Source organism: Cajanus cajan, chromosome 6, assembly GCF_000230855.2.
Source record: "Cajanus cajan strain Asha chromosome 6, NIPB_CcT2T_4, whole genome shotgun sequence".
NCBI classification, from domain to species: Eukaryota; Viridiplantae; Streptophyta; class Magnoliopsida; order Fabales; family Fabaceae; genus Cajanus; species Cajanus cajan.
Genome location: NC_138522.1, coordinates 37086639 through 37106996, shown reverse-complemented (window position 1 = coordinate 37106996; position 20358 = coordinate 37086639). Strand labels below are relative to the sequence as shown.

Genomic DNA, 20358 nt, shown 5'->3' with positions numbered 1-20358 from the left:
CTATTTTCATTCTAGTTGTAGGGGCAAATATGAAACTCGTATGCTTTGCTTGGGGGAGGGAGAAGGATTGGAGGAAGCGGAAGAAAATAGGTGATTATTGATTTGTTAGGAAATAGATTGAAATTTGTACTTGTTTAATAGAGTGGAATTAGGTGAAAAATAGAGAGAAATCAGTATTTTAAAATTGTATTTTATATAGTTAGATTTTTATGTAACAATAAATTATTTAGACAATTACATTTTCACCTTTTATGTAATACTTGAGCCTTTTTCTTTCTTTTCTTCTTCCCACTACCTTCATTCTTCTAAACTTCTTTATTTTCCTTATCTTTCACAAGGCTGAAGAGTGGGGCAAGGGGGAGGAGAGTGAAGTTGCTGGCTTATTCTTTTTCTTCTTCTTCTTGTTCTTCAGAGTTTCTCATTCTTCTTCTCTATCCGTGGTAGCTTGGAGTTGATCTTGTTTCTTCTCCTCATTTTCTTCCTTTACGAATCTCGAAACCTCGGAGTTTACGGATTCAAGGTTAGGGAAGCTCCATTTCCTTGTTTTCCTTGAATTGGTTGAGTCTTTGGGTGTGGGTTGGATTCTAGTGGCTGAAGGTTGGAAATGGGTATTAAATGAAAGTAGAAAATTGATGATTTGAGATGATTTTGTTGTTGCATGTGGAGGATTTTAGCTATTTTGGATGTGTATTGTTGCTATAATTGTTGAAACACTGGTTGCATGGGTTGGGAAAAGTTGAAAATACAAGATTTGAGGAAAAATTGAAGTGGGATTTTCTTTTCGAATTTTTTTGGAAGAGTCACGGACGTGACTGCTGAGTCACAGTGGCCATGATCTCCTCGGGCTTCATAATATTGCTAAGATAGAGTGAGTCACAGGTGTGACTGGTGAGTCACGGGTGTGATTGACTTTGTTTGAGAATTTTCTTCTTGAATTCCTTACTTTTAAAGGTTAAAATGTATATTAAAGTTATTCAAGTTGTAAATTCAAGTTGATTATATGTTGTAAGTTGATTTTTAGTTGTGAAGTTGAAAAACTATATGATAGTTGTTTTAGAGTTATAAGTTGTTATGTTGTTAAAGTTGTTTATAAGTTGTAAAGTTGTATTGTGATGTATGTGAAAAAGTTGCAAGTTGCCTATTGTTGACAAGTGGATTATATGATGCCTATAGTTGCTCAAGTAGTCTATTCAAGTTGATGTTATGTTGTCTATTGTTGTAAAGTTGTACCAAGATGACTATTGTTGTAAAGTTGGGGATATATGGCTAAGACATATGTCCTATGTTAAGATACATAGTATTAAGGTGATAAGTTAAAAGTTGTTTTTAAAGTTGAATCCCTTAGTACTGTGTGAGTGGCATGAAAGTAGTTGATCCATGTCATGGTTGAATGATCAATTTGAGTAAGGTATCTAATTAGAGATATAGTCTTTGACTAGGTACTGGAGGGTGCGCCGTACTTGGAGGGTAGTGGGTGGGCTAACTCCATATGTGGATTGGTGATGCAAGCCAAAGCCGTGGTAAGCCCACACTCAAACCCTTCTGCCCTGATAGTAGTACTGGACCTCTAAGTCTGAGTGGCACACCTAAGCAATCGCCTATTATTGTCTACACCTGGTTCTCTTAGAGTTCCTAACGATGCCTTATACCTGACCTAGTTGAGATAGTTTAAACGTTGGATTCGGTAGGGTTTATGCCACCTAGACTACTCAATCTCAGTTGTTGGAGATCTCGTAATTGTATATGTGTGACAACACATTAGTTGATGTTGCCTATGTTGTTGCATTTAAGTTGTATTTCCTGTTGGATGTGTTGAAAATGTTGTTAGTAATAGTTGATGTTGTATAGCTATTGTTGTATGTGTTGTTGTCGCTTCAAGTTGAAAGATAAAAGATGAATGACTTATTCTATTGGTGTTTATTATATGTTGATGCTATTTGATGATGATTATTGCTATGAGCTTACCCTAGCATGTTTCCCTTATGGTTGGGACTGCGATGACCATGCCTTTGTATGAGAGAAGATCAGGTTTAAGTGATGTTGTGGCGGGAAAGCGGACTTTTGGTCGAGACACAATTGAAGATTTTTTGGTCGAGACATAGTTGAGGAACAAATCATGTTTAGTCGTTGTTTCTCATCATGTACACAACTGTTTAATGGAGATGTTTTATTTTTATGCATTATGTATGGTATGGAAAATGTATTATTATGTTTCCCCCTAACACTATAGATTGTGTGAGACCTGACGGGTTGTTACATTTTACTAATTATTTTCCAATATACATTTAGATTATGGTGTATGGGTAATCTTGTCAATGAATTTTTTTTTTATGGAAAATTCCACCCAAATTCACCTATAGGAGATTGAAATTAAATCCACATGGACCTCACCACAATATCCTTTCAAACCAACTTAAATATTCTCCTCCAAACACATGCTTTTTTTTTATTTTTTTATTTTTTGATAATCGATCCCTGAGAAGAAAAGAAAGATACTAGAATAATGTCAATAAAAATACTCAACATTTTTTAAACAACGAAATGGTTACAAAGTCTTACAAGTGCAAACGAAGAGTTAAGAGAAAAGAACACTATTTTTATAATGGTTCATCTCAACCACCGAGACTACGTCCAATTCTTGATTAACTCAATCAAGTTCCATTATCTTTTACAAATATACAAGTATTCTTTTACAAGTCATTTTTGGCTTAAATTTTCTTTAATTTGTCTCTTCAAGCAACTACAAAAGTATTTTTTGAACACAAAGTTTCTCCAGACTTCAACAACCAAATATTTTTTTTTACAGTTAAGTCTCTTCAATCTCAAAACAATAATACAAAGTTAAAGTTTGAAAATCACTTTATTGTTTTGTCTTACTATCAAAACGTGATACACTCAATTAAATACAAAGTTTTTAACAAAAAGAATGCATATAAATTTTACATTTGTTGTTCTCCATTTTTTTTAACCTTCAAGTTTCTTTATCTAAGTTTTTTATGAAGATGACCATCATAAATCCTTGAGCCTTTCTCATAGGTTTGATTCATCTGTTTTCATTTTTGTTCCTTGTGGAAGGAAGTGTTTGTTTGGTGCATTAAATGTGTTTAATAAATGCGTTTCACCAAATTGTCATTTCTTATTTAATCAAGGAAGCTACTTCTCACCTTTAAGATATCAAAATAGAGAAATTGTTGTGTGTATTAGTTAGAAGCAACTTTTTTATGAGACTTTGCATGATTCAAGAGATTTATTTGTCCTTTCTTTGATGCAAAATATGTTTCTGTTCCTTTTGTCATGCAAGTACCAAAGAAAATTTTTATTTCTTTCGATTTGTTAAGGAATAACATAGAAAAAATGATTTGTTTATCAAAAATTATAAATGATATATATTAAATATTTTTATCTTATAGATGAAGTAATTCATCAAAGAGACTTAATGTCAAAATAATCGATCCTCTATTACTATTCATGTTATAGTGAAAGACTTAATGTCAAAATAATAAATAGTTTATTATTATTATTTTATAGTATGAAAAAATTTTCTCTTATAAAACGTTTGAGTTTTTTTATATTAAAAACTTATATATTAAAGAATTCAAGATTGTCTTTTGATCTAACAATCCCTTTCTTCTTCATTCCTCACTAAATCAACTCTCTCAAAGATACCGGTAAAGAATAATTATGATGCATATTTATACTTTTAAAAGTTATATTTAATATTTTTAATGTTATAAATTTACGTATAAGTATTGTCTCTATGATCTAAAATTTCTACATTCATCACTTATGGTTGTAAGTTGAGAAAGAGAAATTGTTTCTTTCACTCATAAATCATAACATGTAAACATAGGGATGTAAATAAATGAGATATGAAAATATGGAAGTTTTAATGCATTTGTGTATGATCAAAAGCAACATACATAACCAAAGGTTAGTAGGTTAAGTAATTTGACATTTATACTTGTTAACTAACTAAAGATTGAGGTTCAATATTTACTTTGAACATTAAATTATGTTAAAAAGTATCATTTAATTTATTTTTGTAAGGACCGACTTAAACTATACAGGAATTGACGTATAATTTACTTGTTAACTAACTAAAGATTGAAATTCAATATTTACTTTGAACATTAAATTATGATCGAAACTATAATTTTATTTTTGTAATGATGACCAACTTAGACTATACAGGAGCCGATGTATATTATAGGACCAACTTAGTGTACAATAAACATAAAATTGACATTTCTATCCACTTGTAATGGGTAGGAAACAATGTTTTAAATTGTGGACCGCATCACACATTGCGGCCGCAATATTGCGGTTGCGGCCTTGTCCGCAATGACATCGGACCGCAATTGCGGTGAGATCATAAATCACACATTTTTCTGCAATGTAACGGTGTTGCGTCTGAAACACCTCCGTTATGAATCCGCAATACGACAAATTGAAGGTTGGAACAGAGAATTGTTTTAAAAAAGTAACTTTTTTTTAAAGTAACTTTGAAGAATCATTTCAAAGAGAACAGAGAATCGTCTCAAAATTCAGATCAATAATGTCGGTTGAAACTTTAAAATGACTTAAAAGGTGAAAAACAATAATATAGAACTTTGAAGGTAGGAAAGTCAGTAACTCACTTTCATTTAAAACTCTAGAATGTAGATAATCCTTTGTATCTATACCAAGTAGGAAGCTTGCTTGTTAATTATAAGTTTTCTGCCTCTTACCTCTATTCTCTTTGTGTGTTTTTGTCGTTGATGTCGCCTTGCCGGTGTTGTTGCTAGTGTCACACTCTCAAATCCACTGGTTCCGCGGTGAATGGTGATGAATCTATGATTTTGGCTTGAATCACTTGATTTTGGTTGTGCTGTAGTGGTGAATCTGGAATTTGGGGTTAACGGTGCCATCAACCCATACGAATGGAGACCTAGCCAATTATTTTAATATAATTTTTTAATGAGTGCTGCAAACCTGCAATCAATGGTAATGTGGCATGAAAATAGATTAGAATGAAATGTGGATTTGGCACGTTTTGGGGCCTTTGAGCCTTGTGGCCTTTAATGAGAAATCTTCATATTAATTTTCCTTACACAATTAGACATGTGAATCTCCATATTATATGGGCTGTTGGCAAAGTTTCTAATTTACAATTTCAAATGGTGGGTCGTGGGCTTAATAACATGAATCTCCAGTATTATGTTGGGTTGTGGCAAAGATTTAAAATTTGAAATTTGAAATTTGAAATTTATCTTTATTTATAATATATGTAAATAATTAATATTTATAAATACTTAGATTAGAATCATTAGATCAATATTTTTATATTTAAAATATATGAACATGATTAATATTAATTATAATATTAATAAAGATAAATTATTAATATTTTAATTTTACATTAGATTATTATTATTTTTATAATACATGTGAATGATTATTAGAATATTTTGTGATATTTTTATATATAATAATATGTTTAGCCTAATTATATGTATATCAATATTAACTTGTTTATATTTATTTTTATTTTTTATGTTAATTTATTAGTCATTGTTCTGAAGTTTGAAATATAATTTAATTATTGATTGATATTATATTTTCAAAATTTTATACAGATATATATACACAATGACATCAAGTGAAGAATTTCTATAGGAAGACTAGAAGGTGCTCCAAACAACAGTATTGGATGGCATTTTGGAGTACGTATAGTAGGAAATTGTAACAATGTCCAATGTAAACTTTGTCAAAAAATAATAAGGGGTGGAATTACAAGATTGAAGCAACACATAGCACATAATAAAGGTCAAGTAGCAGGTTGTCCAAGAGTCACATCATTTGTTAGGGAGAATATAATGAAACTTCTCAAAGATAAAAAAGAAAAGAAAATTGACTTTAGAAAAAGAAAAGAAGAATTTGAATATCGATTAAGAGAAGATGATGAAGAAGATAGTGATGAGGGGATGAGGATAACTTCACAACAAAGCATTAGATCACAATGTGAGTGGGAAGTTAGACAACGATTCAAACAACAAACAGGAGGATCTAATAACATCTATGAATCAGGTGGAAGCTCTCGCATGAGTTTTAGTCAAACTTCAAGACAAGAAGATGCTACTTTTGCTTTAAGATCTACAAATGTGGATCTTGTGAGAAGTAAAAGTATGAAACAACCAAAAATAGGTGGGGGTCTTATGAAAACATTAAAGAAAAAGCTCAGAGAAGCGGTAAGCAAGTTTATAATTTATGAACGCTTACCTATGAATTTATCAAATTCTCCATGGTTGCATAATTTGATTATTACAGTAGCTGAGGTAGGTCCATTAGTTAAATTTCCTACACTTTATGAAGTTTTTAATGTGTATTTAGAAGCTGAATATAAAAGCATGCAATAATGGATAAGCAAGTTGAAAACTACATGGAAAGAAAAAGGAGTAACAATAATGTGTGATGGTTCGACAGATAGTGTAAATTATACACATATTATGAATTTTCTAGTGTATTGTAGTAAGGGAACGATTTTCTTGAAATCTATTGATGTTTATAGTGTTGACACTATAAATACTGATTAATACTTTTAGTTATTGAATAAGGTTGTGGACGAAGTGGGAGAAGAATTTGTAATTCAAATTGTTACAGATAATGAAAAAGCACTTAAAGTAGCTAGTCAAAAGTTGATGGAAAAGAGACAACATTTATATTGGACTACATGTGCAACACATTGTTTGGAGGATATAGGGCAAAAAAAAAAAAAGAATGTGCAAAAGTTATTAAGTGATGCAAAAGTAGTAATTAACAACTTTTATCTACAATCACACATGGATTGTAAATCTCATGAAAAAATACACTGAATGTAGAGAAATTATTCGTCCTAGTGTTACCCGGTTTGCAAAGCAATTCTTACAACTTCAAGCAATTGTGCAATAAAAGCAAGGCTTGAGGAACATGTTCAACTTTGAAGAATTTAGACGATCTAAATTTGAAAGAGACAAAAATGAATTGACATTTGAAGCAAGAAAAATTGTTATTGACAATGATTTTTGGAGCAAGGTTAATGAAATATTGAAGGTATTTGAGCCTTTAGTAAAAGTTTTGAGGCTAGTTGATGGTGATGAGAAACCAACAATGGGTTTTATATATGAGGCAATTATCGAGCAAAACAATCAATTCAAAAAAGTTCTCGTTATTATTCTCAATACCAAGAAATAATTGACAAACGTTGGAGATTCATGCATTTGATCTTCATTCTGCTAGTATGTCATTATAATTTTACTTTTATTATATAAAGTAATACATTAATACAATTATAGATACATATTGATTAGCTATTTATTTTTTAGGTTATTTTCTTAATCCACAATTTCAATATGGAGTTGAACATGGATCTGTTGTATATCGAGAGACATTTGGAGAGACCTAAAAGGTTATTATGAAATTGGAGAGAAACATGGATGATCAAATTAAAGCTTTGAACTCGGTTAGTAATAAATAATTATATTTTGTTTTTTAAAATTATTGTTATATAACTATGTATTGATACCTTATATAATATAACGTTATATAGTTGGTATTGTTTAAAGACATGGGTGAAACATTTGCTACACCTCAAGCTCAAAGAGCTTGGTCTAGAATGAATCCAGGTAAATATAATTTCTTCCTTTCTCAATAAATAAATGTATTTTTTATAAATAATAAATTTTTTTGCTTAATCTCTTAAAAAGCTGAATGGTGGTTGATGTTTGGTTCATGCTCTCCTGAACTTCAACGTGTGACTATTAAAGTTTTAAGTCAAACAACTTCAACCACAAATTGTGAAAGAAACTGGAGTACGTTTAGCTATATTCATACAAAGACAAGGAATAGACTTAAGTACAGAAAGTTGCAAAAACTTGTCTTTACACATTACAACATGCAATTGAAAATGAGGCATATCAAATGAGAAAAAGTCAAGAAGAAATTGAAGCAAGTTTCAATCCAATTAATCTTGATTATATATTTTGAGAAGATGATCCATTATCTCCATGGATAGAAGAAAGATAAAATCCACTTTTAGATGGAGTTCAAAATTCAGAGTGGTTGCCTCAAATTGATATAGATGACGAAGATGTGAAAGATGGAGATAGTGATAATGATGGTGGTGACTTAAGCCCACCAAGTAATAATAGTGGTGATGATGGTGTTGATATTGAAGGTGAAGAAAATGATGGTGAGGATGAACAAAGATGAAATGATCCATATAAAGAGATTCCATATAATAGGCGTGACAAAAATCTGGTAATTGATTTCACTACTTCTATGCCAGGTATGATTCCTCATGATCATTCATTTTCAGGTAATAATCGAAGAGACAATTCAAAAGTTAGAAGAGGAAAAAATAAACAAAATGTGTCATGTAAAGATTCTTCATCTTCTCATATTGAACAAAGTTTTAGTGACTTCAATATTGATGATTTTTCAGAAAGTAGTCAAGGGTACTATCCGCCATCAGTTTATCAACATCCTTATTTTAATGTATACAATAATTAATATGCAAGTTACCAAATTCCCTCATACCACCAACCATCAATGAATTATAATGATATTTATTATCAACAACAAAGTGGTGAATTTTTTGATTATATTTTTGGACAAGGAGCTACACAAGGGGATAACCAAAGCGAGAGTGGAGGCTATGATCATCCTCGTCACTCTACTACGTGGTAATAAGTATCATGTGAGTTAAAAATTTACTATATATAATTTTTTACTTGTGAAAAAAATTCATGCTTTTTATAGTTTTACAATATTAATAAAAAAATTCATATTTTTTCCTTGTAGTGAAATGCATCTCTGAGGGTGGCATTGCTTCTCAGATAATTGATGACAATGAAACTTGTGGGCAATCATATTACTTTATGTCAAACCATTTCCTTTTTTCTTTCTTGTCTATTTGAAATTTGCCTAAATGTGTGTACCTTTAAGTTTTTTATATGTATCAATGAGACAATCTACTTTTGAGAAATTATGACAAATATTAAGTGGAAATTAATCTAACCACTATTGTGTTTCTCTTACTTTTAAATTATTTTTAAAATAAATTAAATTATTCATTAAAATAATAGAATGTTTAAAAAAAGGAATAAAAATGTATAAATCTTTAAACATAAAATATATATCGATAATTACACTTTTTTTATATTTAGTGTAAATAATTAATAATTTCATATCACAACAATCACAATTCGCATCACAATACTCGCAATACCTACAACCACAGTAACCATAACCGCAACCGCAACCGTAAATTAAAACCATGGTAGTGATATGATTAAAAGTTTAAAGAAATGAGATGTAAAAATATCTAAGCATTAATACATTAAGTTATGATAAAATCTACAAAGAAGGTGTGTACTTTTTTTTTAATATATGACAAATGGAACCGGATGTCAAGAGTTTATAACATATTACTCAATCAATTAAGTTAGAACTCAGCAGAAATGATGTGCATAAATGAAAAGAAAAGAGATAGAAAAATAGAGACAAAATAATAAATATAACAAATAAGTGACAAGATTTGAAGAGAGAAACAGAAAGAAAAATGAAATAGTAGTAAAATGGAAGAGAAAGTGAATATATTTTGATGCATATGCACTCAAAAGTAGCGCACAGTTACACACGTGCATACCGGAGTGAACGTGAAAGGAACATCATTGTCTGTTCCCGCTGCTTAATTAGGGCACTTTAATACAATGAAAAAAATTTGTTTAGAAGCATTCACGCGTTGGCTTCTGAAATTCTCTTGTCTTTGAACCTTAGTCATTATCGTTTCATCATTTGACTGTTTCTTAGTTCTTCAGTTCTTCCAGACAAGTAATGTACGTAGGGTTAGTTTATACTTGTGTGTTTTTGTTTCTTGAAATCTTCTGTGTCTCCCTCTCACTGTCTCCCGTTGTTGTTTCCTCCAGACATAGTTGTTTTGTTCTATTTGTTGCTGATGACGCAGTTCTATATTTCCTCCTTTATCATTTTCATATTATCTTACTGCAAATTATAATTAGTATAGAGAGTAAAATTTCTTGGATGCTATATTTCTGCATGTTGCTATCCAGGAATAATTCGTTTGTTTCCAATGGTAGACCGGGGTTTTGTGTTGGAAAATATACAGGAGGAAGCTTTCAAAATTATGTTATTATAAGAGAAGAAAATAAAAAACTAGTACGAATTAAACTTTTCTTACGAGTCAAAATTGTTGGAAGGTCCTAAATCATCACTTAATACCAATCGATTATAAAATAAAATCTAATATGGTATAGAGCCTATATAGTTCATCGTGGTAAATTGCTTATTCTGTCAGGCTCTTATGTTAATTAGAAGTTTTATTCATTTTGCTTTTTATCTTTTTTCTTCTGGAAATAAATTTATTGAAACTGGGTGATGTAAACTAACTAATTAAATAGCATACCGTTATGAAATGCTGTTCTACATGAACTGAACTAGGTACAGTATCTTTTATTATTTGGGAAAAATAGCTAGATATATTACCTTTCTTATTATAGAGGTTACTGTTTCTTATATGGAAAAAATAGTGATTACTTAATGTAGATGGTTGCTTGCTTAATTGTAACCAGAGAGATAAGATGTATGAAACAATCTGTGGGCCTAGGATGGTCTGCTATCACATGAATAAAAGCAAGACTTATTTTCACTAACATGGGGCACGAGCCATCTCTATCTTTACACAAATAATTGTTGGGAACATTTATGAAGGATTGTGGTCCAGGTGCTTCTCTTCTCTCTATAATTTTGCGCTTTAGAGGCTTATGCCAGGAAAGAAGACACTGTCAACTCTTGCTTTTAAATGGCCCATCTCTTCAGTCCCTTGAAAGCTATGTTCGTATACTCAGCTCCCTTCTTATTGCCAAGATTAATTGAACCTGAGGTCTAAGGCACGGTACCACTATTAATTTGTTTACTTCTGCCACAGATGTCGGCAAAAGCAGGTTCTTAGATTGTGTGAGTGGGACTACGTCCTAACTCCTAAAGCTTTTTCTTCATGGATTTTAGTGCAATACAAGTAACATTTTGATGCCATATTCCAAGGACGTTGTTCTATTCTCATTCAAGAAGCAAGTTTCTGGCATTATCTTACTTGTTTTGATCTGAAGAGTTTATCTACAGAAAGAACATAATTGTATAGTGGAATTGGAATAAGATATAATATCTTGTTCTTCAGTAACAGGATATGGACTTACAGTCCTGTTAAATAGAGAGAGGCATTTTTTTTTTATTAAACAATAATCAACTAATTATATTTGTGTCTCTCTCTCTAAGAAGACCATAACTCCTAAAGAGATGGATTCAAATCCATATAATACTAATCTATACAAATAAATTGTCACTTGAAAAATAAAGAAGAAATTAACAAATCTAGTAATCAAATATTAATTGGCTATGAAGAGGAAGAAGATGTTGATTCTATTATTAAAGGTTCACATGATCTGGAGAAACTTGAACAGTGAACCGCTGCTTTAGGATTGGTAACCATGCCTTTATGGAGAAAATTTGGTTTCTCGAAATCATCATTTTCATGCTTGATCTCCTTGAGCATTGCTGTTACATCTTTCATAGAAGGTCGTTCATCTGGTGATGGATTCACACAGAGGAGAGCCACTCCTAGCACCTGAAGCATCTCAGAGGTTTTTGTTCCACTCTGCAATACTAGTTGCTGGTCAAGGATAGATGTAAATTCCCTTCTCTTCTCTTGGATTTCGTTGCTAACCCATGTGACAATGTGGGCACCCTCTGGAATCCTGTTATCAGTTGGTTCCATTCCCGTTAAGACCTCAAGGAGAACAACACCATAACTGTACACATCACTCTTTTCTGTGATCCTTAAACTGTATCCATATTCTGCAATTTGACAGATAATATTGTGATTAGTCACTAGTCAGCAAGTCACAAAGAGGTAGGGAAAGTGACCCAAAAGGACATAGAATACAAAAAAGGAATAAAAAAAAATAAAGTAGCATATAGTTCTTAATTCTAATATGGTTTCAGGAAACTGCTATGGAAAGAACAACCAGATTTAGAAATGTAAAAAAGAGAGAATGTTTTTAAGTCTATACGCACAGATTTTTTAATGTACCAAAAGATGGAGTGAGAGGGAGAGAAGGAATGTCTTAAAGTATAAAGGCACTAATTTTTTAATGACTTTATGAGAAAACAATGACGCAAGACTGAAAGTTTTCTCAAACGGACATTGCAAGAATGAACTGTAGTCTTAGAATGACCAAAGCTTTTACACTCACCAGGAGCTATGTATCCATAAGAACCTGCAACTGTGTGAGAGGCTCCTGAACACTCTGACGAACTCACAAGTTTTGCAAGGCCAAAATCTGCAATAAAAGCTTCGAATTGTGGACCTACCAAGATGTTGTTGGCCTTAATGTCCCTGTGGACAATTGGAGGGATACAATCATGATGAAGATATTCTAAACCATGAGCTGCTCCCAGTATGATCTTATACCTTGCATCCCAATCCAAGAACAATCTCTTTTCATGGAGTAATCCAAACAAACTTCCATTACATATATAATCAAACAAGAGTAATCTAGTTCTTCCATTGTCACAACATCCTAAAAGTCTCACTATATTCTTGTGTCTTATTGATCCAAGGGTCTGAACTTCTGCAGCAAACAGATCTCTTTCTGGTGGCTCTTCTTTCTTTATTGGCCATAGCTTCTTCACTGCAATAATCTGTTTCATTGGAGTCTCTACGCGATAAACAATTCCGGAACAACCCTTTCCAACAATGTTTGATTCTGACAACTTTGTCACAATGTCATTGATGGAAAAGTTTAGTTTTTGGAACGGAGTGAAAGCCCACTCCATTTCACCACCTTCATCAAAATTCCCCCCAAAGTTACCCCCTTGAATTCTGAGAGTTAAAATTACTCCACAAGTGACGAAAATGGAAATTAAAACAACTCCAAGGAAAGTGTAGATAATAATATTTCTTATTGACTTGATGCCTTGGCCATCTTCACTTTCATAACAGTTGCTAATGCAAAGGTCTGGGTTACCAGCAAATGCAGCAGCAGGTAGATCCCGGAAAAACTTTGTATCAGGAAGAGAACCAGAAAAGCTATTGTAGGAGACATTTAGAGACACAAGATTGTCAAGACTTTCCAGTACTCTGAGTGTGCCTGTGAGCTTGTTGTGAGAGAGGTCCAAGATGGATAATTTTGAGAGATTTGAGAAGGTCTCTGGAATGGGGCCAGTTAGAGAATTCCAACTCAAGTTCAAGAGGATATCTAATCCTTGCAAATGACCAATCTCTTCAGGAATATAACCATTGATCCTATTGTTACTTATATCCAGCAACTGCAAATCCTTACACATCCCCAGTGTCTGAGGGATCACACCAGAGATAAGGTTTCCGCTCAGAATCAACTTATTAAGAGATGTAAGCTTACCCAAATTCTCAGGAATGCTTCCACTTATTCTGTTTGCAGAAACATCCAAGACATTAAGACCAACTAAGAATTTTAAGGAGGAAGGAATGGTTCCTAGCAGCACATTGCTGTGCAAGTCAAGCAATTCTAGGTGAGCACAGTTACCTATCTCAGAGGGAATATCTCCACTGAGTAGATTGTTTGACAATTCCAGAAAGGTCAGACTTCTCAAAAGACCTATTTCTGGTGGAATTTGACCAGTAAAGTTGTTTGATCCGAGCCGTAACCTGATCAAGCTGGTGCAACGGCCAATATCTGCTGGAATTTGACCTGAAAGACTGTTTGATATCAGCAACAACTGAGTCAAATTTCCTAGATGAAAGAGTGAATTTGGAATGGAACCAGTGAGGAAATTGTGTGAAAGATCAAGTGCTTCAAGTTTCTCACAGTTGGATAGTTCTGTGGGTATACTTCCATTTAGTTGATTCTGCCAGGCATAGAAGAGGGTGAGTTCCTTCAGTTGCCCCATAACAGGTGGAATCCCCCAAGAGAATTTGTTGTTATCCAATTCAAGTTGTTTCAGGATGGAAAAGTTGCCAATATAGGAAGGTATTTCTCCATAAATATTATTATCAGACAAAAGAAACTCCTCCAATAAGAGTAGACTACTCAGAGTCACAGGTATCTGACCACTCAGAGAATTCAAAGAGAAATCTATCACCTTGAGATTTGTACAGTTCCCGAGACTTTCTGGAATGGTGCCAGTTAAATTGTTCTGCCACAGCAACACCCTCTTGAGGCTATGCATGGAGCCCAATTCATAAGGAATATTTCCATGAAGCTGGTTTTCATACAGAAATAAATCCTCCAAGGCTGAACAGTTTTGAATCTCTGCTGGGATATGACCTGTGAGATGTGCAGTGTAGATTGAAAGTGTCTTGAGATTATTAAGCTCTCCTATACTTGGTGGAATATCCCCAGACACCCCAGTAACTGCAAGTCCCAGAAAAACAAGAGCCTTGCAGTCTGATATCTGCATTGGAATTTCTCCATGAATACCAGGATTTCCTCCTGCTCTTAGTGTTTCAAGAGCCCTCAACTGGCCTATTTCTCCAGGTATCATACCAGATAGCTGGTTGTCATAAAGTGCCAGATGCTGAAGCTTTGAACAGTTTCCAATTGTGGTTGGAATTCCACCCTGGAAGGAATTTGAATTCAATAATAACAACTTCAGCTCAGAAAGCATTCCTATTTCTTCTGGAATGCTTCCTGATAAAGCATTGAAGCTAAGGTCCAAAGTGACCAAAGAGGACAAGTTTCCCACTGAACTTGGAATCCCACCAGTGAGATTTCCATTTGAGATGACAAGAGTGGTAAGGTGACCAAAGGAAAGGAGCTGTGTGGGGAAGCTGCTACGTAGATCAATGGATGTTATTATGATCTCTGACACAAACCCTTCTTTGGAACATGTTATGTAATCCCATGTGCATGGATTTTTGTGAGTTGGATCCCATGAAGAAAAGGCAGTAACAGAGTTGGAGAAGTTTAAGGTTGAAAGCCATGAAAGTAGAGAGAGGCCTTCCTGGTTCAGAGCAGAGATGGCTGGACACACGGAGATATTAAGAAACAAGATAAAAAGAGTTAAGGCATTGCTTGACATGATGAGGTGGTGTTCTTCTACTGTTGTATCTCATCCAAACATAGCAGCACTAGTCTCTCAAAGTTACTATGCCCTCTTTAGCATCACGGTTGGATGTTGAAAGTCTCTTATCTCAATTTAAGGTTACTGATGAAGATGTAGACCGTTCCTTAATCTTCAAACACTGTTTCACTTTTGTTTTTGAGGTGAAATTTGAGCAAAGGTTGAAGAAAGAAACAGACAAATTAGAAGCACTAAGCAGACTGATGGATAAGCAAGACTTGGTAGTACAAGATTTTCAGTTTCACTTGGCTATGTAGTGATACTATTAAGTATTAACCTTTCCTTGCAGTAATCTTTCTTACTATAAACGAACTAATCTTCAATTGGAGGTGCCTATGGGATTCTTGAATTTAAGAACTAGTTCTTATGTAGTTTCACCACCGGTACAATCCACATGAAAGGTAGCTTATACAAGCAACAGTTCTTAAGAATTGTTAATTAATTTTATGATTCATTTTAAGTTCTTTAGGATAGCACTATGTGAGGAAAAACTTATTGAAGTTCCTAAATCCTACGTGGCATTATGCGGCCCACCAAAAGTGTGTTAAACAACTCCATCATGGTTGTTCCTTTGGAGATGCTGTAAGAGGTATTAAAAAAATGTTTTAGTTTGACAATTATTTTAGAGTTTTTAGAAAGTAACAATTATTCATCCAAAATTAAACGAGTCCAAATATACACCACAAAGTCTAGAACTAAAATTTATTCACCAAAGTTCTATTCTATGAGATCTAACAACATTTCTCATGCAAGATTCCGAAGAGCGTAATGGAGCAATATACAAGACCTAATGCAAGAGAATATCCATTGGGAAAATGACTGGATTGGCTTTTTTGCTGTCTACTGGGTCCTGTGCATGTGCTGCCATTTCTAGTGAGATACCAATTTGGACAATAGAGAAGGAAAAAGTTATTATAGTTTGACAGAACATTCTTATGGTGGATAAACTTTGAGACCTAAATTTAACTAGCAATCCTGCAAGGTGGTGGTCTGAAGTCTAATCTGCTTTCCCTGTTATGTATTCAACATGCACAGAAGAAAATGAAATCCATAAATCTGTGCCTCAAAATTGTATAGAAGTATAACGAAACATAATTCTTTATTCTGATTGTATTTTATACAATTTTATAAAACTCAACTTGTTATTGACAGAATTTCTAGATACACATTTTTTTTTAACATGTAATATCCCTTTTAAAATACAAATAAATTTCAGCTATAATATCACATATCCATAAATATTCAATTTATACAAAACTTTAACATGCATAATTATCGAAATAATATCAGTTGAATTTGTTAAATTTGCTAGTGTAAGTCTTACTCTTCCATTGAGTATATCCCTTTCACATGTAAAGGTAGATGGAGAAACTTCTTATACACATGTGAAGGACATGACAGGAGTTCTATTTTCGATTCTATTCCTTTCCTTTTAGGTGCAAATGAAAGGAGTTGCTGCGAATTTCCCAAGTCATCATAATGGTGGTACATCTAATTTGGCATAAAAATCCAAGTATTGAGATGGACTAAGCGGCACCTAATAAAAAAATGATGAACACATATATAAGTGAAAAGTAGAGAAAGCACATAGCTTCAACCTTTTCTGTTATATATGCATGGTGAGGTCTCAAAATCATGTTATATTTAATAAAGTTGTTCCTTATCATGAAAGTCAGCCGATGACCTTCTCAAGGGAAAATATTGGTGCACTGTATGTATGCCTTTATTCTAACACATAAACCTCCTTCTCATTCCAACTAATAGTGATGTAAATCTAACTCTTTGAAGACAATTATTCCTTTAATAGCTTATGAGATCAAATTTTCATGAAAATGAAAACTGTGCACCTCATTTAATTGCGTAGTTTTTTGATCCATACCCTATGGTGGGATGTAGCTAGAGATATGTGGGTCAGGGATTGTGATTGGTCCAAGAGGAGGATTGAGAAAATCAGTATGAGTATTAATTAAATTATTACAGGCTATAGCTAGGTGACCTTGTGTTTTACTGTGTGGGATATATTGGGAAATAATAGTTGAGAAGAGCAAAGAGAACTTTAATGTGAAGAAAGCAGACAGAGAGAAAAAATTGAAGGACAGAAAATGATATTTCAGAAGCAGAGGACTTAAGGAGATGTTGAGTGATTTGAGGATGAAAACAAGTTGGGTATCTGTTTAGGGATCATGTGGGGTTAGGATAAGCTGGGGATTTGGAAGGTGGGGACAACTGATTCCCTAACCACAACTACATATTAGTGACTAATTTTTACAATCATTATTTTTGTTTTGCACAATGAGTTCTTCTGCAGTTCTACCCCTTCCTTCAAATTTCTCATTTTTTTTTCTCTAAGGAAGAAACAAAAAATGCTATAGATTTTATATATATAATATAAATTTCAACCTTCTTTACAAATTCATATTCCAAAAAGATGTGAATTTGATTCTTTTAGATATAAAAAATTTATTAGTGAATAATCTATAAGTACTTCAATAAATGTTCATAGAGTCTTGAGACTTGTCTTGACCTTAGTGAGCCCCAAATTTCATACAAAATTTTCAAAATCAATATATTTATCTATTTAGTAAATACAGGAAATTGATAAGTGTTAAAATTTTTAAAAATTAAAATGAATTTTAAGATTTTTTTTTCTTCCAATTTAAAAAAATTATTATCAACTTTATAGTGTTTCTTTAAAAAGTTTACAAAAAAAATACAAAACTTTTTGTTCTCATCAAAATTTACAAGTACTTCGACAATAAGATGATGTCCTTGTTATTCCAATATCTGCAGCAGTGAGGACACCTACAAAAACACTTTGATGCTCAAGTTAGAGGGAAGTTTAGGTTACGAATGAAATTATGATAGAATGATGTATGGTACCTCATATAAAGGTGATTGATCTTATCTCTAGGTTTACAGATGATGTTGTATGATATCTTGAAGATATATTCCAATGATTGCATAGAGATATTATTATTGATTAGTAGAGATATTTTTCCTGATGAGTAAATATGTTAGGTAAATATAATGTGTTTGATTACAATATTCTAGAAAATGTCGAGATATCCCACTAGTCATTAAGAATTAACTACCTATGATTTCACTTTATGATGATGGGCTAAAGGCCTAGTGTGAACGAGTAAGAGAAGGCTAGCCTAGCCTGGTTGAACTGGGTGGTACATAAGCCCCCCAAACTTTGAGCTCTTTAGAGGTAAAGAGTTATGAGTTGTGCTTAAGTAGCTTTATTTCTCGCCCATGTCAAGGTAGATTGTCCAATTTGAAGTTTGGAGAAACTTGTTTTGTAGATTGAAGCATGTTGCATAAGCATAAGTGGTTTGCGTGTTTTATTAGTAATCATTTGTTTTATGTTTGCCAGAGATTTAAGCTTATGTGTTACAATAACCATCGGCTAGCTTTATGGTTAGCTTGTTAGAAGTGATAAGTTCATAGTAGTGACTAATATATAACCATTTAAGATGATAAACTTGAAGGCTTGTTGGTTGTAATCGTAGTGGTAAAGTGATCAAGTTATGATTGTAATTGTGGGGATTTTGGAAGCTCGTAGTTGATCAACTTGTGATCATAATGAAGAGATCAACTTGTGATCGTTGTAGTTTAGGAACTCGAAAACTTGAGGTGATTAGCTTGTGATTATAACAGTTACGAGATCAGCTTGTGATCATTTTAGTTACAAGGTTTGAAAGCTTGAAGTGATCAACTTGTGATCATAATGATGAAGAGATCACCTTGTGATCATAATGGTAAAGATAAAAACTTGTGATCGTTTTAGTTGAAGAGCTCAATAGCTTAAAGTGATAACCTTATGATCATAATGATAAGGAGATCAACTTATGATTGTTTTAGTTGAAGAGCTCCAAAACTTGAAGTGATTAGCTTATGATCATAATGATGAGGAGATTAGATTATGATTATAATGGTAAAGACATAAATTTGTGATTATTCTAGTTGAAGAAATCGAAAGCTTGAAGTAATCAACTTGTGATCATAATGGTAAAGATATCAGCTTGTGATCATTTTAGTTGAAGAGCTCAAAAGTTTGAAGTGATCAACTTGTGATCATAATGGTAAAGAGATCAATTTTTGATCGTTTTCGTGAAGTGATCAACTTGTGATCATAATGGTGAAGAGATCAACTTGTAAGCATTAAAAAGCCCAAAAGCTTGATAAGCTTGAAAGCTTGTGACCTAATGGAAAGCTCATAATCATGGTAAGCTCACAAGCTTATGACTTGATGGCAAACTCGAAAGGTTGGTAAGCTTGGAAGTTGAATTCAAAATGTGTTTTGATTTTTTTCAACTCTTGACACCAAGTAGTTGATGGAATCATGCCTAGGAAGGCAAGGGGTGACACATTGAAGGAGCCAAGAGGAATTGGCTAGACATGAAGGTTTGGGCCAATCAAGGCCCAATGGGCCCGATGGGCCTGGAAGGCCCAATTTGAGCTTCACATGGGCCATCTCTTAATAAATCCATTTTTCTTATATTTTGTACATATTATATTAGTATAGGTTTCACATATTTTGGTCTTGTATTTTGGACCACATAGAGTAGCATTTTTGGGCCATAGGCTTATTGGGCTTCATGGGCCTTTGGGCTTTTGGTACCCAATATTGGGCTCATTTTCATTCTTGTAACTTTTCCTATTCATTGTATTTGATTGACCAATGTATTTCGGTCATTAGATTAGGTTTTTAGGAAGTATACATTAATAGGTGAATTAGGGTTCATTCATGTGTCATTTAGAAGTAATTTGAATTGAATTTAAGTCACATGGATGGCATGGAGTGGTTCCGGCCATGTGAGCTTCAAATTCACTTCAAATAACTCTTAAATGACATATAAATGATGGTAGCATCCGGATTAGTCATGTGAGTGGCCAAAGTTTGAATTTCAAATTCAAATTTGAAATTCAAACTTGGTGCCAACTATGACCATTTGAATTGCCGCCAAGTAGTCTAGCTTTCCCACCTATAAATGTGCATTTCTTACCTTGTAAAAACACTTTTGATGAATAAGATTTCTGAATTGAATTTTCAGCCATCTTCAAGAGTCACCGAAGTTCTAAGAGAGAGCAAGAGAGAGTGCCTTCAAATCCCTTAGGAAACCCTAGTTCCTCCTCTTTGAAGTGAGCAATCTCTTGAGTGCTTGAGCTTGGATACTTCCTTCAAGGCTTAGGCCTTCCTTTCTACGAGTTCTCCTCCTT

General features: G+C 33.2%; 1 protein-coding gene across 1 annotated transcript; it reads right to left on the bottom strand.

Annotated features, from left to right (window-relative positions):
• Positions 1 to 11146: 11146 nt before the first annotated feature.
• On the bottom strand, positions 11147 to 15463 carry LOC109806141 (uncharacterized). Its single transcript, XM_020368519.3, has 2 exons — positions 12288 to 15463; positions 11147 to 11889 (listed from the first exon to the last, which is right to left on the bottom strand). Exons 1-2 carry the CDS (start codon positions 15091 to 15093, stop codon positions 11429 to 11431), a joined length of 3267 nt encoding a protein of 1088 aa, XP_020224108.1. The 5' UTR covers positions 15094 to 15463; the 3' UTR covers positions 11147 to 11428.
• Positions 15464 to 20358: the final 4895 nt, after the last annotated feature.

Bases quoted from the DNA above. Each gene is read 5' to 3' on its own strand.
- LOC109806141 (XM_020368519.3), bottom strand. From the start codon at position 15,093: ATGTCAAGCAATGCCTTAACTCTTTTTATCTTGTTTCTTAATATCTCC. The intron at 11,890-12,287 runs GTGAGTGTAAAA...GTCAAATTGCAG, and splicing joins TTATGGATACATAGCTCCTG to AATATGGATACAGTTTAAGG.